This window comes from Haliaeetus leucocephalus, unplaced genomic scaffold, assembly GCF_000737465.1.
Source record: "Haliaeetus leucocephalus isolate CR32 unplaced genomic scaffold, Haliaeetus_leucocephalus-4.0 Scaffold526, whole genome shotgun sequence".
Classification (NCBI taxonomy): domain Eukaryota; kingdom Metazoa; phylum Chordata; class Aves; order Accipitriformes; family Accipitridae; genus Haliaeetus; species Haliaeetus leucocephalus.
In genome coordinates, this window is record NW_010972962.1 from 2508861 (window position 1) to 2535462 (window position 26602).

The 26602-nt window shown below is 42.1% G+C and overlaps 1 protein-coding gene across 1 annotated transcript in view; it reads right to left on the reverse strand.

Annotated features, from left to right (window-relative positions):
* Positions 1–26372, reverse strand: part of HHAT (hedgehog acyltransferase) — a 168114-nt gene extending 141742 nt beyond the window's left edge. Inside the window, exons 1-7 of the mRNA XM_010576530.1 lie at positions 26279–26372; positions 24805–24872; positions 23011–23124; positions 22174–22368; positions 20680–20892; positions 16907–17078; positions 2891–3041 (exon numbers count right to left, since the gene is read on the reverse strand). Of these exons, the coding sequence (XP_010574832.1) occupies positions 2891–3041; positions 16907–17078; positions 20680–20892; positions 22174–22368; positions 23011–23124; positions 24805–24872; positions 26279–26372 (1007 nt within the window). The remainder of the gene's footprint in view (positions 1–2890; positions 3042–16906; positions 17079–20679; positions 20893–22173; positions 22369–23010; positions 23125–24804; positions 24873–26278) is intronic.
* Between the last annotated feature and the right edge of the window lie 230 nt (positions 26373–26602).

The window sequence follows — 26602 nt, forward strand, 5'->3', positions numbered from 1 at the left end:
TTTGGGTCAGGTGCCCTGGCGGTGTCCTGTGCCAACTTCTTGTGCCCCTCCAGCTTTCTCGCTGGCTGGGCATGAGAAGCTGAACAATCCTTGACTTTAGACTAAACACTACTGAGCAACAACTGAAAACATCAGTGTTATCAACATTCTTCGCATACTGAACTCAAAATACAGCACTGTACCAGCTACTAGGAAGACAATTAACTCTGTCCCAGCTGAAACCAGGACAACCTGCTGTATCACATAGTGAATTATGTCAGCATGTACTGATTATAAGTGACACTGCTCTGGATGTATCAGATCAAAAGCTTTGTTGTTATGCTCAAAGGACACCAGGGGGTGGTGGAAGACTCCTTAGTAGCATAGTTGTATTTCTTACATTGTGACAATCACGTTGTCTTTGTCTTCAGGCTACCTTCTCTCCTTCAAAATCTGCACTGCTAATAGCTTTGAGACAAAAATAGCAATACTGGGTCTTCTGAAAGCCTACGTAACATAATACCCTGTTTCTGAGAGTACACTAAAGCGGACACCAGCAAGAAGGGTAAGAGCAAGCCAAGCATACACAAGCACTTTTTTTCCAAGCAGCCTCCCCAGTGCTAGCCAGCAGGTAACAGGGGTGTACTCCATGTCACCCAGCTCATTCCACCCCACTCCATTTCCCAACCTGGCCCTAGGACCCTTTAATAAGCTTTACCAGGCTACCATTTTATGAAAACAGTCTGATACAAATCTCCTCACTCTACCAGCTTAAAACTAGGCGCTGTTATTAACATTTACATTTGACCCGCTCTGATAAAGTTGTTAGGAACATTCACTTAGAAGGCTATGTATTCACAAACTACAAAAAAGTATTTAGCACTTTAAGGAAAAACAGTGTCACCATTCGTTAGGCTTCACAATACAAGCAATTTCTTTTCACCATTTTTTGCTAGCTTTTATGTTAAACCCATCATTTCCACACTTCATCCTGTTCAGACAGTCATACAGTTTAGAAACAAAGGCTATTCCCACTTCTATCACTGACATTCCTATATAACATACCAAAACACATAAAAAGACTGCAAAGCCTCTGGGCAGTAGTGATTGAAGAGTTTAAGTGTAAAGGCATAAGGGCATCATAATTCATGGATTCAGAGGGCAAGCTACATGAGTTTTCTTAATTGAGAATGACTCATAATTCACTAGCAGCCATAGGAAATTCTACTATCCACACAGCTTTGAGAGCAAGAAATCAAGTCAGCTGTACATGAACTGATTTCTTCAGCCTTCAAAGCAAACAAACAAATTCCATCTATGAGATAATTTTATTATTTCTGGCAGTGAATGTTTGATACATATATGAATGAAATACTTGGGCAAATGGTAAATATCAGCAGTTGACATTTTTTCCTTCTGTAATAAAAATAATTAAACTTTCTGCTTAGATACTAGTTTCAATTTTCTTCTGAGAGAAGCGTTATGAACTTTTTTTTTAATGAATACCCAATGTTTTTACTGTGATACACCACACATCTTTGCAGGTGCAGAGTACCTTTTCATGGTCCATTACAACCACCTGACACAGCAGCGTCATTAGTATTTGTGCTGAAGTTCAGTTTCATTTGGCACCTTCAGAACAATACACAGATTCCCTGGAATAGTAACTGGGAGAGGAGGCAAAAAACCACTGCTGCTTGCAACTCTGTTTGCAAGGGCTAGCAGGCCAAGAGATGCTGCTCTCAGGAGAGCGCCTAGTAAAAACCACAGATTTCTATATTAACTCCGTAGGTCGTAAGTTCACTTTAAACTCTGAAAGAGAATTTAAACCAAGGCATTTGCTAGTAGCTCAATTTTTAACAGTTCATCTGTTTTGTGCACTCTATTTCTGCTGCATTTCTTTGAATACTATATAGCTACAGTTGCCAACGATTATAAACTATAAAGCCTTCTTGTTACAACTAGCTTCAAGCCGAAAACAAAATTAAAATTTCATCCAATAAAGCTCTGATAAGACCAGGCCTGCTGTTTTTATGACTAAAATAAAAAAGCTTTATTCATATTACAAAGCAGTCAGAGACCAAACAGGGTAAGGACCATTGTGCTAGGCTCTGCACTAAAAAGCAGAGAAGTCTAAATAATTTTAAGTAATGTTTCTAGAAGTCTGGGGCACAGCATTCCATAGACTGAAGGAACTAAAGAGAGTGCAGAGGAGAACAAGGGAAGGGAGAAGTCAAGTGGATCCACTGTTACACACAGGCTAAACAGCAAGCAGAATCCACCTGGGAGAGTTTTTAGGGAAAATACTTCAGTGAACACTGATTTAAAGCAACCATAAGATTCAAAATTGATACTTTTTTTGTGAAATATTGTGCTGAAACTCTTTAAAAGCAAAGGGGATCCAAAAATTCAAGCTACATTATAAACAATTACCATTTCTCACAGTATTTTTAATGTGTTGAAGACTTTCTCTACTGCATGACTCTACATATTAAAGTGTTACAGCTACAGCTTTCCTCATAGGGTGATTAATCAAGCATTTCTTTTCCTTCTCTAGATGAATACCTAGCTGAAATGTGGGTTTTAGACCAAGACTGAAAAATGAACCATTTAATAGATATCTGGAAAAAATAATTGCTAACTTAGTGAAGCTAAGTAGGCAGAGTCTAATTGTAATAATTAAGAGGATGAAAATGCTGAAAGGGATGCTTGCCCCTACCCTCTGCAGTGTGAAAAAAGTAACCATCAAATTGAAGTTCATTTAGAAAGCGCTGAAGATGAATCATGGAGGTGAGAGAAAAAGACAAGGACATGAAAGCAAGAATGTATGTGACCATGAACACACACATGCATGTTCTTATACACAGACTGCCATATATCAGTAATAAACTGAAAAGTAATAATGACTAACCTCCACATTTTAGTGAAACTGTGCATCAGGCTCACACAGCAAGGCAGAGCTGGAGGTTTGAGTCCATCCATTTGAAGGAGGAGAGCAGGAACACCATATAGAACCAGGTATTTTACATAAAAAAATAGTACTTGTGCTAAAGCCAGGCCACCTAGAAAAATAAAAAGAAAAAAATCATACCTTAAACAAGTCCTGAAACACTTTTGAAACCTGTTAATACTGATTACTTTCAAACAGCCATTATTCAAAGAACTCAAGCAAGTACCATCAGTTGATGGGAAATACAATACCTACTTTTGTAACAGCTATAGGACACAAGCAATTATGACTTTAGGCACACACACAAAATAGTACCATCATTCCAATATGAAGGCATAAGTAAGCATCTGTAGTTCTGCTTTCAAAAATCTTTGGACTGTGGGTATTGACTGCTATGAAAAACAAATACTGACTTTATTTATACTAATATTCTAATATTTTCTGCTGAACAAAATAGTGTTTGACCAATAATCATAGGAAAAAGTTCGGTAAAAAGCAGAGGCCAACACCTATATAGAAACTGGTAAGAGTTCACTCCTAAAAGTTCCACTGACTTTGGTGAACTTTTCCATCTCACTGACAGTTGACGTAAGTAAAATCTAATCCCAAAGGAAGGAAAGTAAAGTTATTATAATTTAGAAGAGTAAAAAAATTATAAAATGCAATTGTTACATCTCCTTCCTTTCCTGTGTTTTGCTTTCCCTCACTGATATTAACTAACTTGTGATTTGACTGGAATACTTTAGATATTTAATATAATATCTATATTATAATAATAAGATAAAACCTTCCAGCAGACTTTCCTTGGAGACAAAGCAATCTGACTCCAGCAGTACAAGTTCACGAACATCTAAATAATCTGCCTTTTTTTTTTTTTGGCAAAACAACCCTTTTGCATTCTGCTGACTAACAAGTCTACTATGGATGACAACTAGAAGTTGAACATTAAAAATTCATCTCATATGTAACAACCCAGGGTGAAATTCTGGCACTAATAGTGTAAATTGCAAAACTCCTGCTGGCCTACACATGGCCAGCCTTTTACTGCTACAATCCAACATTTTTAGTTTTAATATCGTGATCCACATGCATGATGTAAGAAACAGTTGTGCCACACAAGATAAAAATTTATGTTAGAACAAAATACCTAGAAATGAAGCTTACAGTATCTTCCTTCAGGGAGCAGTCATCTAGTATTCAATAACATTCTTCCCCAGAGGAAAACAAACAATCAGAGGCACAATTTGGATACTAGCCAATTAGCTACACATTAGATTACTGCTAAATCATCTATACAGCCAACTTTCTTCTTTAATTCCCATCTCATTCAGTTTCTCATTTCTTTTCTGACAAATTTCATTGGAGAGCTGAATGCTGACACCCACACAAACCAATTATGAAGATCACAGCTGTCTGTGCACTGGTAAAATCCAAAATCCTTTGGCTATGCATAATGGAAAGAGATTTAGAGACGCAGACTACCACTCTCCTGAGACCCCAAAAAACAATACCTTTGATTTTAAATACAACGATGAAAGATTCTGAGTTCTCAGAGTTATAATAAGCAAGTTTCAGAAAAAGTAAAAGCATTTTCACCATCTCTAATAACATACATCTAAGCTATCATTACGGTTAACTAGAAGACAGCTCAATAGCACTGGTATCTTAAATAAAAGTAGACATCACATCACCAATCATTACCTAGCACACACTAACTACTCTGCATGGGAATTTCTAAGACTCACAATAACAGCAATATGAAGGTTCTCATTGGTCTTCAACTCAGCCCAGCTGTGTGAGAGTTCTGGCCACACATGGAAAACTAAGGGCAAGACTCACAGCCACACAACAGCTGGGCTGTATTAGCAACAGACACAGGCTTTAAACTTTCTTACATAGCTGAGACATTCCAGCTGCTTTGCATTTGCCCCATTGTAACACAAAGCAGCCAGAAGTACACTACTTCACCTGATTTAAAAAAATGAAATTTAAAAAGAAATTTAAGACAAATGCTGAACTTCTCAAATTCATTAACAATATCACATAATTTGTTCTCTAGTGTTTGATTTAAAGCTTAAAAAGAACTTGCACACAAGCATTATCTTAAATTGGAAACAAGTTATATCAAGTGTGTATTTAAAAACATACCTAAGGGAAAAAGTATTGCAAAAATGCTATCTTTTCCCCAGAATAATTAATTCAAAGGATGCAGAGTCAAAGTTAATTTTTTCTAAAACTGAAGTATGTTAAGGGATAAGAAAAACATCAATTTAAAGTACCCATACAATCTTAAACCCATGTGCTTCAACAGTCAAGCTGTTTGAAGTCCCAGATTAAATTAACTGACTTTTATAGAAATTGATATTTTCAATTTATCATCTTGCAATCCTTAAAACATTCTAACTTCTCCTATGCTTTAAAAATGCATTTATAGACCTTCAAATATTTACCTTCCTTAAATTTACTACAAAACCGCATTTTGTAAGTTTCAATAGCTTTGTTTCAAGAATAATTAGAACATTCACAGACTTTTAAATGTTTGGGGTTTTTTCATATTTGCAAAACTGCCCGATATTTTTTGACAAGTTAAACAGAACATTTTCATAAGTAAGCAACAAAAGATTTGGATCCAAGTATTAGAAACCACACTTGGCATTTTTCTGTCCATAAACCATCACCAAAACTCATGGTCAAGAATTATAACTTAGCAGGCAATTTTATCATGAGCACAACAGCACAAATTTACCCTTTTTGCAGCTACATTGACCCTATGGCATTAATGATCATAGATGCTTGTTTCTGTCAAGTACCAGGGCAGGTTCAGCTAGAAAACACATAGCAGACATAAATATGCAGCCATATTTCAAAAGGGTTACTGACACATGGCACAAGTCTAATAGGAAACAGACATTTAAAACCACTCAGAATTTAGGGCCATATAATCTAGTTCAAAATATCAGGCTTTAGGGGTTCATTTACCCTTTCTCTTATTTTTACATGCCTCCTCTCCTACAGGAAAAAAATTTAAAATCTCCGTGAAAGAACATGGGTCTGCACTGGAGCAGATAGGCTACAGATGTATCTTGGCAACAATGCCAACAACAGTAAGGTGCATCAGGAGTTTCCAGCTCCATTAATCAACCAACAAGAGCACAACTGCCGAGCTTTACACACTGGGCTACAGCATTTTCTTCACAGCAGGACACTCCTCCCTGACAAGAGCGCCAAGACTGGATCTACTATGACCTTCTTAGTTTGGTATTGACCCCAGCAGGAGGCTACACCTCATACTGGGGGAAGCTTTCATATGAACATATGACTACCACAGCACCAAGTCAACTCAGCACAAGCTGCCAGGTAAGCAGAGCTCTGCAGCCATTGCCAGCAATCCCACGTACATCATGCTGTGCTGCCCTGTCCCCCAGTCAGGGCTAACTGTCCACTCATACCTGCTACACTAACGCAAAAGTGACAACTCAATTCTGTTATTGCTGTCTCTAGCCATTGAAAAAGAGCATCATGCAAGAAACATGAAGCACGGTCATTTCACTACTTAAACAGAAGACAATGCAATTAATAATTAGGCTTATATTGCTTAGCAGTGTTTTTCACTGCTGCTTGGCAGTGCTTTCAAAGAGGTGCTGGCTCACAAAATTAAAAGGAATTATGAAAGAAAAAAGTACTACAGGGACTCATGCAGCCTGGCTTCATATCCCAGCCATCCAGCAGCACACAAGCAGCAAGAAAAATCCTAAAACATATGGAGCAGTGGCAGAGAAGTACATAACACAGTGTTTGCCCTGGAGGCTAAGTGCTTCTTTTTAGACAAAGTTGAATGAACATAAAAATCCCAAAGTGAACCTAAACAAGGCTAAACAGAGCTGCCAAGGGACTCTTGGTCAAGGCATAGACAGGTCCTTCCAGGTTAAAGAAAACCAGAAGTTTTCAAGGATACACATGCCTTAAAGCCCCCTACATTGAATATTCCTCAAACACCTACAGTAAGCATTATGTTCATTAGTAAACACTTGCAGGAAAGAACTCTCTAAATAAATCGACAGTTATGACATTGCACTCGTTTTGGCTGGGATAGAGTTAATTTTCTTCACAGCAGCTGGTATGGGGCTATGTTTTAGATTTGTGCTAAAACAGCGTTGATAACAAAGGGATGTTTTCATTATTGCTGAGCATTGCTTACACAGAGTCAAGGCCTTTACTGCTTCTCATACCACCACACCAGTGAGGAGGCTGTGGGTGCACAAGGAGGTGGGAGGGGACACAGCTGGGACAGCTGACCCCAACTGACCCAAGGGGTATTCCAGACCATAGGACGTCATGTTCAGTATATAAAGCTGGGGGAAGAAGGAAGGGGGACACACATTCAGAGTGATGGTGTTTGTCTTCCCAAGTAACCATTATACATGATGGAGGCCTGCTTTCCAGGAGATGGCTGAACACCTGCCTGCCAATGAGAAGTAGTGAATTAATTTCTTATTTTGCTTTGCTTGCTTTTGCTTTACCTGTTAAATTGTCTTTATCTCAACCCACAAGTTTTCTCACTTTTACCCTCCTGATTCTCTCCCTGATCCCACTGGGGGTGTGAGTGAGCAGCTGTGTGGTGCTCAGTTGCCAGCTGGGGTTAAGCCACAACACACAAGTTAAAAAACAAGTAGTCATAAAAGTAGGTTAATTGCCAATGCTATCTGGAAGTTTAGCCTGGAGGAAAGCTTACAAAAAATTTACCTTCACACACACACACTTCTTTATAGAAAGCGGTGAACTACCCAATGTTTTAGGGACTAAAATCTTACTGAGTTTTCTGATTCACGTTTGTGTTTCCAGTGTTCAAAACAGACATCAAGATGCCAAATATTTTATCAGATTCTCCTTATCATTATCTTGTAGGATGGAAAAAAAAATCTCAGATTATTCTGTTGGTATTTCATTACCATTAAGACAGATGCACAGACACCGTAATTTCAATAGCAAAACACTGCGTGCTTCTTAAAATTAACTCAGAAATCCATTTCCTATCTATGGGTTTATTAGAAAAAGAACTGCAACACATCAAAACCACCACCCTACATCCAACTTACATAGACTACTCTGTAGGTCTCACTTTCAAAGATTTTGGAGTACTAGAACCTAGTTAATTCAAACAATGATGCTAACACACACTAACGTGCATGCTTCGCTAGAACAAACAAATGGCACATGGTTAAGACCAATACATTAAACCCACAGAACACTCAGGACATTGTATCATACATGCATACATCTCAGATGTACGTGTCTACATCAGAGGCACACCTCTGATAAAGCACATACATACAGATTCCTAGTCAAATATATTTTCACAATTACAGTATCTATTAGTATACTAGATTAATCCAGTGCAATAATTGTATTAGACAACACGTTTTTATGCAGAATTCTGGCTTTCATCATTCCCTATACCTTGTGAGACTGACATGAAGCTCTGTTAAGATGAGCAGAGATGGGTAAATGGTGCTGAATCCCCAGGCTAAATGTGAAGACTCATAAGGAAAATATAGGCAGTGGTTTTTTTAACCTTTGCATTTACAGAATCAGACTTAACACACAAATGAATTAGCAATACTCAACATTCATTCCAGTTTCTATATAACAGAATGTACCCCATCAGAGTGAATTTTACCATTGATATTCTATGTTGCCATAATGAAGAAAAAAAAAAATCACTTATTTCCATTTAAGATCTTTCAACTAGGGCTGTTGAGCTCCCTATTACTACGTAAGTCAGTGAATTTGTTATTCAGCTACAGAAGCCTGAAGAACGTATGTCAGAAAGGATCACGAATCTATATGCCCTTTTTTTTTTAATTTCTTTTCCCAGGATTCATTACATACCACATCCAAACATTACTCACCACAGCAGATGAACCTCTGATCTGGCCCAGTGTGGCTATTCTGGTACGCTGCAGTTCACCAGGATACTGGATTACTGGGATCCAGAGTGGCTTTTATCATCAGTGCCTGCAAATCTTCATTTTACAGTGTAAAATGTAAAGGCAGCAAATTAATCCCAATTAACTAAAAACTGAGAAGAATGAATTAGCAGGGTTTCCATTACCATGGAATACAGGTCTTCCTGCTGTGTCATTAATTCTGAAAGCGCCCAATTCTTTCAATCTGACCGATGCTACCAGAATGAGATGGAGCACTGACAAAAACATGGAATTGCTCAGAGTTAAATAAGCACAAATGCCCTGATGCTGTTCAATATGCCAATAGCTAGTTATTGATAGATACAACAAGTATTTGTGAATATAGACACAATGATTCATGAATTCTAGAAAATGCTTTCATTCTCCAAACAATGGCTTCCTGGGATCAATAAATAACAGCACTGTGCTGCCCAGCTGACATCTTTAAATTAATTCTGTGTTCAGACGCTAACATCCCTCCCACAAACCAAAGGGCTGTACGTATATGGCAAACAGGTACACACAGTTCAAAAACCAAACACTATGGTTACATCATATTCTTCATTCTATTCCTGATGTGGGACCTAAATATTTGGCCACTGGAAAACCATATTGCTTGCTGTCACCTGGCTTTTCATGTAATTCCTACCAGAGAAAATCAGCATTGCTGAGAAGGATTTGAAGCCAAGGTTTGCTGCAAGGACAGGGGTGTCAGGATAAGCAGTTCTGAGAAATGAGCCATTCAGAGGACAGCAGTGAAGCCCAGCCCATGAGCAACCCTTAGTACTGTGCTGTCAGGTGCTCACCATGCCTGGTGGGTCTTTGAGAGCAGTAACATCTGCTGGGAGAGTGGAGTGCCACTGGAGCCCATCACATTAAAGGAATACACAAGCCAGTACAAGAGTCACTGAAGAAACAACTGCAAGATTTCACATGGGTTTTGTGTTCTCTATCTCATACTGTCCAGTGAGTACAGCCAAATGCCTGCCTTCCCCAACATCCACAGGGAGCAAGATTCCCACTGCCCTATACAGAGAAGAATAAAGTCTCTGTGGGGGCTGGAGCTATGGGCGGTGAGGGGAAATCATTTATACCTAAAGTTACCCAAAAGAGTTAATACTTTGATATCTAAAAGCACCTCTGCCCAAAGCTAGCTCTCACTATCTGCTCTTCTTCCACACCAGAGACTGATTTTTCCTCTTGTAGGTTATTCTTGCTACCAAACACAGGCCACTGACAAAACAATACGACTGTGCACTCAGCATGAAATTGCACTTTTTTCAAACCCATATTATGCAGCTTTTTGTTAATGCACAAGGCATTTGGTCTTCAGTACTACAGCCACAGCTTGCTGCGATATAAGCATGCAAGTTAAAGAAATATGTGCAGAATGCTAAAGGAAATAATTTCAATGTGAGGAGGAATATGTGGTAGAAGAAATTCTGACATCTACTTCGCACGTAGGGATTGTAGTATTGAGCAGGGGAGGGGATACAATAGAAAAATATTATGGATCTCTTTTCAGGGTATTTAGGCCATGGAAGATGTGGATGCAACCAGCTTTTTCTCATCTCAGGGACAGAAATCCAGCTAAAAGTCTTCAACATGGAAAAAAAGGAATTAAACAATAGATTTTGTACTGCCTAGCTGAAGAGCTTAAACAATCAATGTCTGTTTTCTCTTTTAGTAGAGAAGTTCTTCAAAATAATATGAAGAATAGTTTTAAGAAAGCTGCTGTTCTTCAGAGGACTGTCCAGCTAGGACTCCAACCATTTTTCATTTAACCCCCCCAAAATCCAGGAACCACAGTGCAACAAAACACTTACATTCCTACCCATTAAAGGATTGATGTCCAGAGGTTAGGGAGTATTTTGATTGTGCAGAGCTCCACGGTTGTGATAAGGTCAAGTGCTTACGGGTAAGGATGAGGGGGAAGGCCAACAAGGCAGATATTGTGCTGGGAGTCTGTTATAGACCACCCAACCAGGTTGAAGAGGCAGATGAAACATTCTACAAGCAGCTGGCAGTAGTCTCACAATCGTGTGCCCTTGTTCTCGTGGGGGACTTCAACTTTCCGGACTTCTGCTGGAAATACAACACAGCAGAGAGGAAACAGTCCAGGAGTTTCCTGGAGTGTGTGGAAGATAACTTCCTGACACAGCTGGCAGGTGAGCCAGCCAGGGGAGGAGCCTTGCTAGATCTATTGTTTACGAACAGGGAAGGACTGGGGGGAGGTGTGGTGGTCAGAGGCCATCATGGGCTTAGAGACCATTGAATGATTGAATTCTTGGTGATGTAAGGAAAGGGGTCACCAAAACCACTATGGCCTTCTGGAGGGCAAACTTTGGCCTGTTCAGGAAACTGGTTGAGAGAGTCCCTTGGGAGACAGTCCTGAAGGGCAAAGGGGTCCAGGAACGCTGGATGTTCTTCAGGAAGGAAGTCTTAAAGGCTCAGGAGCAGGCTATTCCCATGCACCGCAAGACAAACCATCGGTGAAGACGATCGGCCTGGCTGAACAGGGAGCTTTTGCTGGGACTCAGGAAAAAACAGGAGAGTTTACCATCTTTGGAAGAAAGGGCAGGCAACTCAGGAAGAGTACAGGGATCTTGCTAGGTCACACAGAGAGAAAATTAGAAAGGCAGAAGCTCAGCTAGAACTCAATCTGGCCACTGTCATCAAGAATTTAAAAAAACTGCTTTTACAAATACGTTAACAACAAAAAGAGAGCCAAGGAGAATATCCATCCTTTATTGGATGCAGAGGGGAACATTGCCACCAAAGATGAGGAAAAGGCTGAGGTACTTAATGTCTTCTTTGCCCCAGTCTTTAATAGTGAAACCAGTCATCCTCAGGGTGCTCAGCCCCCTGAGCTGGAAGACAGGGACCGAGAGCAGAATATACCCCCCATAATTCAGGAGGAAGCAATTAATGATCTCCTACACCACCTGGACACTCACAAGTCTATGGGACCAGATGGGATCCATCGGAGAGTACCAAAGGAGCTGGCAGAGGTGCTTGCCAAGCCACTCTCCCTCATTTATCAGTAGTTGTGGTCAACAGGGGAGGTCCCAGATGACTGGAGGCTTGACAATGTGATGCCCATTTACAAGAAGGGTTGGAGAGAGGATCTGGGGAACTACAGGCCTGTCAGCCTGACCTCAGTACCAGGGAAGATTATGAGGCAGTTCATCTTGAGTGTAGTCACATAGCATATGCAGGACAACCAGGGGATCGGGGTCAGCCAGCATGGGCTCATGAAAGGCAGGTCCTGTTTGACCAACCTGATCTCCTTCTATGACCAGGTGACCCGCCTAGTGGATGAGGGGAAGGCTGTGGATGTTGTCTGCCTTGACTTCAGCAAGGCCTTTGACACTGTCTCTCATGGCATACTCCTTGAGAAGCTAGTGGCTCATGGCTTAGACAAATGTACTCTTCACTGGGTAAAAAAACTGGCTGGATGGCCAAGACCAGAGAGTTGTGGTCAACAGAGTTAAATCCAGTTGGCAGCCAGTCACAAGTGGTGTTCCCCAGGGCTCAGTTTTGGGGTCAGTTCTGTTTAATATCTTTATCAATGATCTGGATGAGGGGATCAAGTGCACCCTCAGTGAGTTTGCAGATGACACCAAGTTAGGAGGGAGTGTTGATCTGCTTGAGGGTAGGAAGGCTGTACAGAGGGATCTGGACAGGCTGGATCGATGGGCAGAGGCCAATTGTACAAGGTTCAACAAGGCCAAGTGCTAGGTCCTGCACTTGGGTCACAGCAACCCCATGCAGCGCTACAGGCTTGGGGAAGAGTGGCTGGAAAGCTGTCCGGCAGAGAAAGACCTGGGGGTGCTGGTTGACAGCAGGCTGAATATGAGCCAGCAGTGTGCCCAGGTGGCCAAGAAGGCCAAGAGCATACTGGCCTGCATCAATAATAGTGGGGCCAGGAGGAGCAGGGAAGTGATTGTTCCTCTGTACTCAGCACTGGTGAGGCCACACCTCAAGTACTGTGTTCAGTTTTCAGCCCCTCGCTACAGGAAAGACATTGAGGTGCTGGAGCATGTCCAGAGAAGGGCAACCAAGTTGGTGAAGGGCCTGGAGCACAACTCTTATGAGGAGCCGCTGAGGGAACTGGGGTGGTTTAGTCTGGAGAAAAGGAGGCTGAGGGGAGACCTTATCACTCTCTACAACTACCTGAAAGGAGGTTGTAGTGAGGTGGGTACTGGCCTCTTCTATCAAGTAACTAGTGATAGGACAAGAAGAAATGGCCTCAAGTTGCACCAGGGGAGGTTTAGATTGGATATTAGGAAAGATTTCTTTACTGAAGGGGTTGTCAGGCATTGGCACAGGCTGCCCAGGGAAGTAGTGGAATCACCATCCCTGGAGGTGTTCAGAAAGCATGCAGACATCACACTTCAGGACATAGTTTAGTGGACATGGTAGTGTTGGGTTGATGGTTGAACTCAATGATCTTACGGGTCTTTTCCAACCTAAACAATTCTATGATGCAACCTGCCCTCTCTCAGAGCAGGTTGTTGACTATGTACTTCCATAGCTCGTTGACCCACAGGGCAGGCACATAAGCTGCCTTTACTGGTGGCTGCCAGGCACAAGTTAGGAAACATAGGGAGAGGAGCGATCCAGGAAAACAGGGGTGACCAGGAGAGAATTGAAGGTTCTACCTTTATGTGAACTACACATACACTGTTTTTAGCCTTCTGCTCACAATTCCCAACACTCTTATCACCCAGTTAATGACCCTGAAATTGCCAGTTACAAACATAACCTGCATCTAACAGCAATTAGAGATTACACAGATATTTCAATTACAGCAGTTCTTCCACCTATAGCACAACAACAATGCAGGAAAGCATGTGCCACATCATTGTTTATTCAAGAGACAGGCTTCATCTACACAGCTTGCATTGCCAATAAAGAGACTGGAGGATATTCAACAAGCAAGGCTACAATGTTCTCTCAGCCTTTAAGACACCATGGTAACACATGTCACAAGAAACAGACAGCCAAGCTGGATTATCTAGGACAGAAGGTGGCTTCCTCTAGAAGGGGAGAAACTCTGTGCTGACATGCTCCCATTCAGAAGAGTAGAAGAATATACAGAACTAGGCATTTGCAGATGAATTGGAAGGAATGAGGTAACACAACCTATAGGCAAGAGTGCTGCTACACTAATCCAGGTACTGGCTTGTAAAGGGCATGGAGAAAAGAAGAATCTGAACATTTGACTTAAGAGGATCATTGGTTTAGTTGCAAGAGGACACAAGTTTAAAAATTTAAAAAGTTTAAAAAACCATACAATTCAAAGTGTACTAACAGTAGCTAATGCACACAAACATTAATATTTAAGGCAGCTTGCACCTGTTACAGTTAAATACACAGGCATCAAAAAAACATACATGCACCATTTTGTATATTGCTTCTTGTAGAAACTTATTTGCCTAATTCCCTCCACACAAGAGAAAATACTTCTCTTACTGCTGGGTAACACATTCTCCCAGGTACTATTTTTTTCTTAATTTTATACCTGCGTACACTCAGTAATGTTACTTTAGGTAACTTTAGCATTTCTGCTTTACATGGCCATAAACGACAGTGTTATACAGGGGCATATTTAAAACAAGCATTGCAACTCATGCAGGATTGGTTGTGGGTTTTTTTATTTCTTTGCTGTCTCACCTCACAGGAACACCACATGAAGTAATGCATGACACAGTGTAGCTTCACACTGAGTTGTAGACTGACCATCATCATTGCCTTTAAGATGCCGACAGCAAAATTGCATAGCACCATTGTCTTTACCAGCACTGCTGGCATTTATTGCCCATCATTCAAAGATATCCCAGAAGAAAAATGGAGGAGCAGTTATCTCCCTAATTAGAGCTGACTGCAAAACAGCACCACAGCCTTTCCCCTAAGTTTACCAGGCTTCTGGGACAGCCAGGCATCACAATGTAAGTAGATGCTCCATGCTGGTTTGAAGCTGCTGTAGTTAAATAGGAAACACAAAATGAATAGAAAACCCAGCAGTGCAGAAAGGCTAATATACTATGTGGTTAATCCTCCTGAGTCAACAACAAGCTGCTTCCTCAGTCTCAAGACTCAGTTATCTGATGTAATTAGTTTTAATAACACAGAACGCTGAATAACAGAGGGGATTGTTTGGCTCTGTACAAGAAGTGGTGTAGAAGCATGGTAAGATTCTTATGGATCCAGTAAGGATCAATAGAAAAATATTACCAGTACCCTTACTCATATATTGGTGGCTCCCTAAATGGACTGTCACTGATTTGAGTTTAAGGAAACTTGTATAATAATTGTGATAAAACCTATAGAGAAAACATTTTAAGAAGTGACAAACTTCTGCCTCAATCTCATTTGAAGTATATTTTACACACCTGCTATCATTACTACAAAGACAAAGCTCAACAAGAATAGGGTTACACTTTGAACACACCTCTCCTAAAAGCCAGGTCTCCACAGAGGACTTGTTTCAATTCAAATTATATCTTAATCAGGCAGCTTTACAGTCCAAACTTGCTTTAACACTGGCTTTCATCACCTGTTGCTTTGAGGCATTTTAGCCTTTTCTAATCGTCTGTTCAAAATGCATTTTAATTCTTAGGATGCAAGACTTGATTTCATCAGATATACAGCCTACTTGGCTATTGTAACTTTTTCCCCTCTTTTTAAAAATCAGCACTGGTAATCTTGAAGGGAGGAATCCACCAGTAACACCAAAGATGGAATATCTCATCTCTAATTCTGTAGCCTTGCCTGCCTTATCCAGTGGCCAGCTTTTTGTCAGACATACAGACAACACCAGGAGCTAACATTTAATCCATCAATGAATTGACATTTAGAACAGGAGCAAAAACTCAGAATCCACTTTCTAAACAGTGACTGAGTGAAGAGAGGTAGAATGAACCATGGAGACAAACCTCTCACTGTCTGCTCTTCATCTGCTCTCACTCTTTTTTTATATATAAAAATTATATATTGAAACATACATTAAGTGTGTGTATATATATGCACATACAAAGACAGAGCACACACATTGCCCTCTGCTGACCAGAGTCCAATATGCAAGTGTCCTCCAACACACACACTGCTCATCATACATGATCTCCAATGAATTCTTGACAGGACCATACCAGTATGCATATCAATTCCTGTTACTTGCTGGTACAGTAGGAGATACCTCCTTCAATTCAGCAATCACCAAGGCTTTTTCTGAACCCAGTCTTAAGGCCTGGGGTTTCTGTTTCTGGGGTTTCCTCCTACCTGGTGATACACATAGCAAGGGAGAGGGGGGAGGGCGGCAGGGAAATCAAGTCAAACCAACCACATATGCCAGTTGGTTACAGGTTAGTCTACATCTACCTACAGCCCAGCACACCAAGCTCTTGCCATTTTATGCTACATCTGTCAGAGCTCATTTTCCTGCCCCCACAGTTTGGCATTTTAATGAAATACCAGGGAGCTGGAAGGGGGCAGAAGAGGGGGAAGTCAAGCAGGAAAACAGAGCTGAGAGGCACTGACTGCTACTTTCTGACCACCTCGTTTGCAATTCCTTCCCTCTGCTCTTTTCATGAGTACTGTCATTTTACCTTTCAACATGAATACACACTAGAAACATCAAAACAGAAGGAGATCAATAAGCACTTTAATTCTTAACATCTCCCCTCCTCCATCCCTACACTAAACAAACTCTTTTTTGTTTTAAGTGTCCACTACCATGACTTGGAGGGGGAAAAACACTTAGACCAAAGTTTAGACACACATTTTAGACTGGAAAAAAACCCAGAATATTTTTTAATTTAGGAAGCAGCTCAATACGTTCATCTGTAAGCTTCTTAGAGGATCTACATGTTATATTAAGAGTCTGCAGACCACCTTTCTGACAGTGACTGGCCATAATGTACTATTCATAAGTACCTACAGATGATGAAGTAGACTGGGGTTCTTGAAGTGGGGGGAGGAGGATTTCTGCTATTGTTTCTATACTCACCCAAGGCCCAGTATGATGCAGCTTCCAAAGGTGGAGCACTGCTGTAGAGAGCATGGATATACATGAGGTGAATCATCAACTCAGCCAGGCACCACCAAAAGAAAATACGAATTATGCCCATGATTAAGATGCTGAGATTGGTCTTCAAACTGAAGGCTTCTTGTCTCCTCATCTAAAGAAGAAATCCAAAGAGGTTATATGGCACACAACTGAATGTTTTACTCAAATACTCAACCTGAGAACTTTTTAAAATTTCATTTGCTATTCATTACTATTACTAAGGGGACCATTTGACTACACCATTTAGAAATTCCTGACGTACACTGAGGGAGACTGGTCTCTCCATTCTCAATCTCAGTAAGCAGTAGAAATCAACAAGAGGCCAAACGTGAACATACACTGCACTAAACTTGTAGAAAAGGCCAGGCGCTGTTTACCTGAACAGAATCCAGATATGAGACTTTTTTAAATTCCTGTAACTTAATCAACCTCTAGAGATAATCAAAAAAGTTTAAAGAAACTACAGCTATGAAGGAGAAGGTTTTCCAAGCAACAGCCCTACCAAACACAGAAAAAAAGGACTGTTTGCTCTTAAAATACCTCCAACTTCTACCAGCTGCATAGGAATGGTTATCTGAGGACAGTTCTTCATTTTTCTCCTGTAGCACTGCCAAGGTCAGCAAGACCTACAACATGCTGAGCAAATGGCAGTTAAGTGCAAGTTAAATATCAGATAAGACAAGTTTTGCAGTTGACAGGCTTCTCAAGATGCCCCAAACTCTTACACTGCTAACTATAGTAAACACATTGGTATACTATTATTTTACCTTCTTTCCACAGTAAAAGAGAGTATGGTCAAATAACAGAAACATAGGATTGCCTAAAAATTTAGTCATGTTTTGTACATCTATCATTGTATAGATATGCAACATTTCCTTTTCCAGTCTTTAACTGGCCACCAAAAATGCATGTACAAGATAAGCAACCAACCCATCTGCACAGACAAAACCCCCTCATAATTGCTAGCACACACAGTACAGCTAACATGCTGTTAGCTCTGCTCACTTACAAATGAAGCACAACACTCATTTTGAAGATTAATTTGTACCAGATATATGAAAGCTTGGAGACTACTATTTAAATCACAGGGATTTGCACAACAGGCCTTCAAACCCATGCCTAGAACTGCTATGCCCTGCTTCAACCCAGAAATTCAACAAGGCCATTGATGAAGTGTCAGCCTCTCATTTTTGCCTGGCAATGGATACCAATTGCCAGCACTAGTATTACACTCTTCAGGCCATACAGCAGGTTCTATCTCCATCTCCAGGACTTCTGCTTTCCTGTGTGCTCAGCAGAAGCCTTCATCTCAGTTTCAGCTTCAGTTAAGGGGTTCTGCACACTCTTTGTATTGTGCACTTTGAATCAACTGCTGGGCACTGCAAACTTTGAAACCCTCCTCCAACCTCACCTGTCAAGACAATATCCTCTGCTCAGGTAAGAGCTCCGACAACGCACTTCAAACACCAACAAGAAACACATTAAGGTTGTTCAGTTTGTTCCACCTTCTTCATGGCTTTAACCAAACAGGTCTGTGCATATTTAAATGAGAACCTACTGCAAATACAGGCATATCATTCTCAATTTTCCTTTTTCTCCTCACACCAAGAATACAGGTGGTCTTTGCACAGGTCTTTGCTGAGCCATATCAGATGAGCCTGGTTTCAATGCAAGACCCACCCCCAACTTTCCTACCAGCTATCCCCGAGCTGCTCTCAACTTGGAGTCTCCAGGTCTTCCGAAACATTCCTTAAAAAAAACCCAAAACTAACAAAACAATCACCTCTCCCTCTGCTAGGGGTACAAGAATATAGGTGGAATTTAACACACTTCAGAAGCTACAAAACAATAAACAGTAAAAAAATAAATTACCTCAGTTTCTATGCAAGTCTATGCAGACTTTTCCTACAACATCCAGCCCAGGATAACAACATTCAGCCTTGCATCTTCCAAGCTACTGAAGACAAATGAGCATAGGACTTGTCACTCAGGGGTCCACCAAAATCTCAGTTTTCACTTTCATAAAGCCCAGCCTATTTGCTGTGGCTTCAACAGAAATTTTTCCAAATATAAACAGAAGCAAGAAATGCCTAGGCTTCTATACATAAACTGAAACAGTAGTTTTATGGTTTGAAGTGTCTGCTCATCCACTTCATCCCAATGACCTTAGCTATAGACATCACAGGTGGTGATCTCGCTTCTTATTCAAGTATGCAAGAAAATATGGAAAGCAATAAAGCATGGAAGTGTGGGGGTTTCCCCTGTCATGTAGAAGCAGGCTTGAAAAGCAGCCTGCAAGACACTAGGAAAAACATTCAGTAAGATAGGTAGGTCTTTTACATGACGAGAGCTGCTCAGCTTGCTAAAGTTTGAAGAAAAGTGTTCTAAGTAAATCATCAGCTGTTTTTACACCAACATGAGGGGAAACTGGAGTCTTCAGGAATTCCCAATACAAACCAGCACCTTTCTGCGACTCCAAAATCTGTTTCAGAGTTATAGCCAGCTGCTGCTGAAAATGTTGCTTTATTCCACCTGATGGAGGAGAGGAAAAAAAAAATCCAGTCCAGCAGCTACAGGCGAAAATTACAAACGCTCTCCAAATGTAACATGTGTCATTGGCTCCCTGGTCAAAGGGATGAATCTAATGTCAGACAAGAAAACATCCTGTAAAGTAGAACAACTCAGGGATGAAGGTTTGTCCTAAAGTTGTTATCCAGGACACTGTCAAATTCCCAATGCTACACTCAAAATTGTCCAGTCTTCACATTCCTATAACATTATTTGATATTTTCAAAGTTATGTGGAAGGCGGCTTTAGACACCCAATCAATTCTTAATCTCCAAGAAAACTTAAGTAAAAACTGAAATCCTTCAAATCACTAGTAAGGAGGAAAAATATTACAGAATCAGTAATAGATGCTTCTGCTGAAGTCAAAACATGCATTAATGAAAATTCCTTTTCTGTAGGGGTTTGGTTTTTTTTCTCCCCCTCAAAGTACCTCATTGAGGGAAAAATGTTTATTTCAGAATGAAATAGAGTTCAGAGTCTGATAGAGAAGATTAATCATCCAGCCTTCAAAAACTATTTTCCTTTCTTTCCACCTTCTCTAACACTGGAATCTAATCAATCTCTCCCCACCCAAGCACCAGACAAAAAGACTTATTCTGACAATATATTTTGACTAAATATATTCTCAATGTTAGTTACCAGCCTTACCTAAGTTTAGTATTATGCCATGGCTAGCAGACAAGCATGAATACCCAAGACTGGTTTCTAACTACAGCCTTCCCTTTTGCATGCAGGCTACTTCAACACTTAGAGAAGAGGACAGGAGATACAGACTAACATTAGGAACACCTTCTGTTTGAAAGTCATCAGTATCAAATTTTGTCAAGTAGGTAACTAGAAAATAGGAACTCAGGCTTACCTGTAAACTACCTATGAAACACACCATTAAAACAACATCAAGGAAAATGGGATGAAATTGTCTACCTAACATTTTCTCATGATTGGTATTAAAATCTCTCAAGATTGGAGGGGAGGCAGGGATCAACCTATCATGCTTTAATCTGTTCCTCAAAGTACAGGGTCTTAATCTAGATTTGGCATCTGAAAAGAGATCATCACCCACTTCAACAGTTCTTCACCCAATTCATGTGAGGCACAGATGCACTGAAAATCTTGAACTGCATGATCTTAAAAAGCACTGTTACCTGCTTACTGAATTCATCAAAATTCAGAAGGGGTCCATTGTGGAACGTGGGATAATAAAACACATATGCCAGCATCCACAGGAATGAGTGGGATGACTTCTGGGCAGGTCCATGCCAGCAGTACTCCAGGCTGAAGCTAGTGCAGAAGAGACAGCGGACAGACACAGTGAAGAGCAGCAGATAATACTCATTTTCTGTGTCGTACCACTTTCTCTGCAAGACAAAAAGCCAGATCACAATGGTGCAGTGTTGTGTTTTCTACACAGCTGGACAGCAATATCCACCCAGAACCTAACTTTCAGGGTCACCAGCAGCAGGAAGCAACTAAAGCAAGCAGCAGCTGGAACAAGCACCTGAAGTAAACAGCACTACTTAACACATGAACAAGCCCTGGCTGTTGCAGAAAAGGCCTCCAGAGCTACTGCAACCTGCATGAAGAGACAACAGCTTGATTTCAGAAATGTATTAGGTTATGAAGAACTATGACAGCAGGAGAACTTTTCTTACAGGAATGCCATTATCTCCCTCAGATTTGGTCCAGTAATATAAAATCCAAACCAGTGTGTAACACTGACAGCCAAGGGACTGCTACAGCTGAAGCCAAGGCTGCATTTCAGATCTGAAGAGAATCAGTCACTCCTGAGAAAGCTGGAGGCTGGAAAAATGTTATCGAACCTTTATCAAGTTTGACACTCACTGTCACACCTGTTTCCAACAACAAAAACATCATCACAAAAAACTTGAAAACATCAGCAAATGTAGTTTGGCTGATTACATTTGTACTGCAGGAGGTCCTTTCCTCCTCTCAAATCTATCTACACCACATGAAGAGACCCTATCCACTCATCTCCCTTCTGCCCTCCCCCTAAACATCAGGGCAACAAGCCTTGTAACATATGCCCTGTTTTTCCTCTTAGTCCAAGCAAATACAATGACATTTGCTCACAACTGAGCAGCAGTTTCTCTAAAATCTGTACTGCCCAGCAAAAGTCATTAGAGAAAGAGCAAAACTGAGCTTGCACCAACCAGTTCCAAGCAAGCAACTCATTTGGTACAAATCAGTGTTGGAGAAACAGTCCCCCTTTCCATGCAGAAGTCTGCAGTCACCAATAACATATGATCAGACTTTACAAAGCAACTCTTGAACATGAACCCAAAAAACAGCACCTTAAATTGGTACGATTACTGCTCCAAAGAACAAGAAATGTGTTTACTAGAGCACTAGTAAAGTATCATCATATTCCAGCTCTACTGAACACCATTTAAAGGCACATACTTTCATCTCAATGCACCAGCCAGCACAATTGAGAAATACAACTTTTCTAACTGGAGAAGCTCCAGCATGAGCCACTGCAGCTCTATTGCCTGAGGTTTTTCAAGCCAACCTCTGCTTACATCAACTGAAGGGATGGTACTCCATCATAAAGATAGCTGCCATAATGAACAAATGCCACCATAATTTATTTGATGCTTAATTAGTCCTTCTCACATTACCTTGGCTTCTTCCACAGCTGGTATGCGTAAAGTGAATAGCAGGATAAGGGAGCACAACCATGTCAGGAGTGACAGCTGGAACTGAGCCACAGCAAATGAAATAGTTGCATGGAACAAAATGACAGCAAAGCCCTTGACTCCCAATAACAACCAGCAGGCAGCCATTCCATAAACCATCAAGCACCATGGTTTATACTGTTAGAAAAAGAAAAATGAACAATTTTTAGTGTTGTTATTTCTAAAGAAAAGCAAAGCACTCGATATCTGTGCTGTCCTACACGGAGTCTGTAGTAGAAACAAATGCAGTCAACAAGGTTAAGAACACATATGAAACAATACAGGGAAACCCAACTGTATCCATTAAGACTGAAGGGAAGGGGTTTCTGTAGCAGCATATGTGAAATCCAGAGCCTCCCTGATCTGGGGTAGAGCATAACTTCCTCCTTTCCTTCCCCAAACTAGCAGGTGTGACACCACACACCTGTCATTTCCCACAATCACACAATCATTTAGCAATCACACCAAAACCCAGGCAGTCATCACTTCACAGTCTTGGAAAGGAATAACTATACCCTTCTTGTGTACAGGTCACACAACACTAGTTGATGGTTCACAACAAAACACAGGCTTTCATGGGTTGGAGGGAGGCTGAAGTCTCCAAACACTAAGACAACCTACATACTCACTCTCACTTGTGCATCATTACAGACGCACTCACACAATTCACCCCACAGAACAGTATTTCCCACACTCAGTAGCCTCAGTGCCAAGTTCCCATGCCCAGAGTAAACTGAAACCCACAGAAACTCCCTGCTGTGAAGAAAAAACTATACATACCTTCTCCACCAGGAGCCTGGACACTTGTGATACCAGGAGGTGACCAGCCAGAAGCCACAGTATACGTTCCCTTCCCCATTCAATCCAGTAGCTCCACTCAAAGTCCATGGGGTCCTGGGGTATCAAGGGAACTGGTCAGTATGTGTAGCCAGCCATAAAAGCTTGTTCTTACATGACAAGGAAAGATCTCTAACACACTAGGTCTGTTACCCAACACCACAGAACTCTGCATCTGAGGAATGTCATTTCAGCAATCCAGCTGGATCGCTTACAGCAGTGAGCTCGGACAGCACCATTTTGACTTCCAATGGTGTGAAATTCAGAAAAAGAGCTTTAGATGGTGTTGTGACTCCTAAGCCCAACACTGGTGCTGAACCTGACAGAGCAGCAATCACTGCTTTTCACCATGAACACCAGGGAGCTTTCTAACCACAAAGCTGGTAGGGAGGCACCCATGCACACCCTCGCTCCTCCCCAGGACATAGGGAGCAGGCTGGTGACTACACAGAGATGCAGCCTGGAACTAGGGTCCCACTTCTCAGGGCTTCTCAGTCCAACACAGCCTTGCTTTGGTTCCCTGTCAGGAAGCTTCTCAGGAAACAAATTAGTCTGCTACTACTGTTCCTGACCAGCTCTTCAAACCCAACAAATTCATACCTCTGCTTGCCCTGATCCTTTTAATTTTAGGTTTTTTTTTTTCATTTAGAAAGAAAAAACAAAACAGTTTTGGACTACACTTAACCCATGCAAAGTTTAGCCAGGAATTTCTTTTTTTCAATTTCTGTCAGCTTTTTAAGCAAGTCAACTGCAAAGCAGAGCACTGCTTTCCCTGTGTGTACCCCTCACCTCTCCTGAGGGATTCAGAGAGCAACTCTGCTCTGCCTTGGAAAACCAAAAGCTTGGGTGAAAAGGCACCTTGCTAGAAGAGAAGTTTCACTCCCTGTTTCAACAAAGTCTACACAGGATCAGATGAAGTCAGGTCAGCTGGAGATTCCTGTGACATGGGGTTTTCATCTAAATTGGGTAAGAGGAATCAGCCAGTAGCTATCCCCCATACAGAGCCCCACTAAAAATTCATCTCCACAATTGCTTTATATCTTTCTTGAAAGCACATCAAGGGTCCCTTACCAGCAGCGATGGTAGGCCCAAACACCAAAATACTTCCACAGACATGCACTCCTAGTCTTGTGTAAGTCATCCTCAATATTAGTTGCATGCATTAGTTGCACTTCTTGAAAAGGATGTGAGGTCGAAAGCAAGCAGAGGGTGGGGAAGGGTGTTGGTTTTTTGTTTGGGGTAGAGTGGTGCTAGTGTTCATATTAATTTTTTTAAGACCAACCATGTTTCTTTAAGCCCTTGCACCTCAGAAATCTCTTTTCCTCTATGCTGGACTACAGGCCAACCAAGAGGAAAATGCATGTTCACTGATGTTAAGCATTAACCAAACCACCCAGTCACAGGAAAAAGGCTGAAGAAAATGTCAAGAGTAGTCACAGCTTTTAAGGCCAAACAGTTAATCAGAAGGCTAAGTGACATAATGAAGGAGAAACACTTAGGCCAGGGATCAGGAAAAGAAACAAAACTTTGGTTATGATTCTTAGATCTAGACACACCCAGCAAGTCCCTCTTCCTCACTAGAAACAGACTAAAATTAGCTATGAATATCCAAATCTGCAAAGTTACCACGAATCTCTGAAGCTACATCAGAAGCTTGGGTGAGCAAAGCGCATGGAAACACGATATCCGCGCTATTGCCACAAAATAAAAGATGGTGGTATCGGTCACCCACCCTACCTTTTTGAGGCCTCGAAAGAGAGTCCCTGGTTCCAGCCCAAATCGTCTGTCCATCGCAGCTTCATATTCTGCAGAGAAGAGCAAACCTTTACTAAGAACACCACAGCCAGAGCAGGAACAGTCAGGGATATGGCCTCTGCTGCTCAAGAGCAACACATTACCACATTGCCTCTGCTGATGGGGACACTCAGAGCCAGGGAAGGGCACATCACGATGTCACCACTCACCAGGTAAGCTGTCCATCCAGGCCACAGTTCTGCCCCACAGAAAAGTCACTGAGTTGCCCAGAAACTATCCCCCCTTTGATTCCCCCCTTGCAACAGGGGCAGTAGCAGACAGCAACCAACCTTTTACCACACAGGACCTGCACTAATCCTTATTTCCCCTCTTTCAGGGCTGGCTGGTTTCTCCTACCAGAGCAGAAGGACACACCAACCTGACAGTGACCACTACAGCCAGAACAGGGCCAGGCTGCTCAGAGAAGCCACCTCCAGAGCCCAGTCCCATGCAGCGTTTTGCCATCTCCACAGATGATGTGCTGTACACATGGGTGCACAGCCCTATACCCCTTTACCCAGCACTTCCTTCACTGCCCTGCAAGTGCCTTTCTGGCACTCCTGTTCTTCCGAGAGCCAGCTAGGGTCATTAATGTAGAACACCTTGCTGATCAAAGCCTAACAAGATGCAGCGTACATTTCCTTAACAAACCTCTCTAACTAACTACACTTCTACTAGATTATACCACCTTCATTTCCCACCATCTTTGCTGATGTGCTAGAACACAGCTTCTTTCCATCTACAAATTGTATTTAAATTGTGTAAGACCCCACCCCTGCTCTGCACTACTCAGCCCCACTGAACCAAAGCCAAGCCACCATACCAGCTACCAAGACATTACGCAAAGCACAGGCAAATATTTGGAACCAAACTGACCCCAAAGCTGCACAGACAACCCAGACATTGCTCTGAGCCCACAACAGGAGCCCCAGAGCTCCAGGCAGGGCAGCACTCACCTGCCCTGCGACCTCCCCAGGGTTCAATACCCAGCAAGCACCATCAGGAGGCACAGCTGCTTCTGAACCACCCACTTCCAAGGGGCTGCAGGTGAGAAGGCTCTAGACTAGCCAGGAAAAAAAACAGTTCAGAGCCAACATTCATACACTTCCCCCATTTGAGTAGCTAAGCTTCAGAGGTCTCCCTCATCTCTTCCCTGACAGTTGAGTGCCAGGACACCATTGCCAAGGGCCCTCCCAGCACTAGAGGCAGAAAAGCATTGGGAAAAGCCCTCTGCCCAGCTAGCACCGGGCTACCACTTCCTCGCACAGGGCTAGTTTGCAGCCAGGAAGAGCACAGGCACTCCTTGCAGAAGAGCAAAGTAGAAGCCAACCCAGAGAGAACAAGACAAGCCCAGCAGCCTCACCTGCCACAGGCAGGAAGCACTGCAAGAGCGAGCACGTTCGCATCACAGACTTACTTTGAGACACTTGGTGCACTTCGTAGAAAGCATAGAGGTGAGAGCCCACGGCAAGGACCCCATAGACACACATCTCCCAAGCCGGCAGCAGCATCGGCCTAGGAGCCGCTCCCCCGCAGACCCCGCCGGCAGCCTCCCTGCGGGGAAAGAGAGGACGGGAGAGGTTTCCCCGCGCAAGAAGGACGGGCACCGAGCAGCGGGACGACCCGCACCGGGCGCCGCAGCGGCCGATCGCCGGGCCCTCGGCACGGCAGCGGCCACCGAGCGCGCTTCAGGCCCCCGCGCTGCCGGGGCCCTACGGCGGGGCGGGCTCGGGGCAAGGAG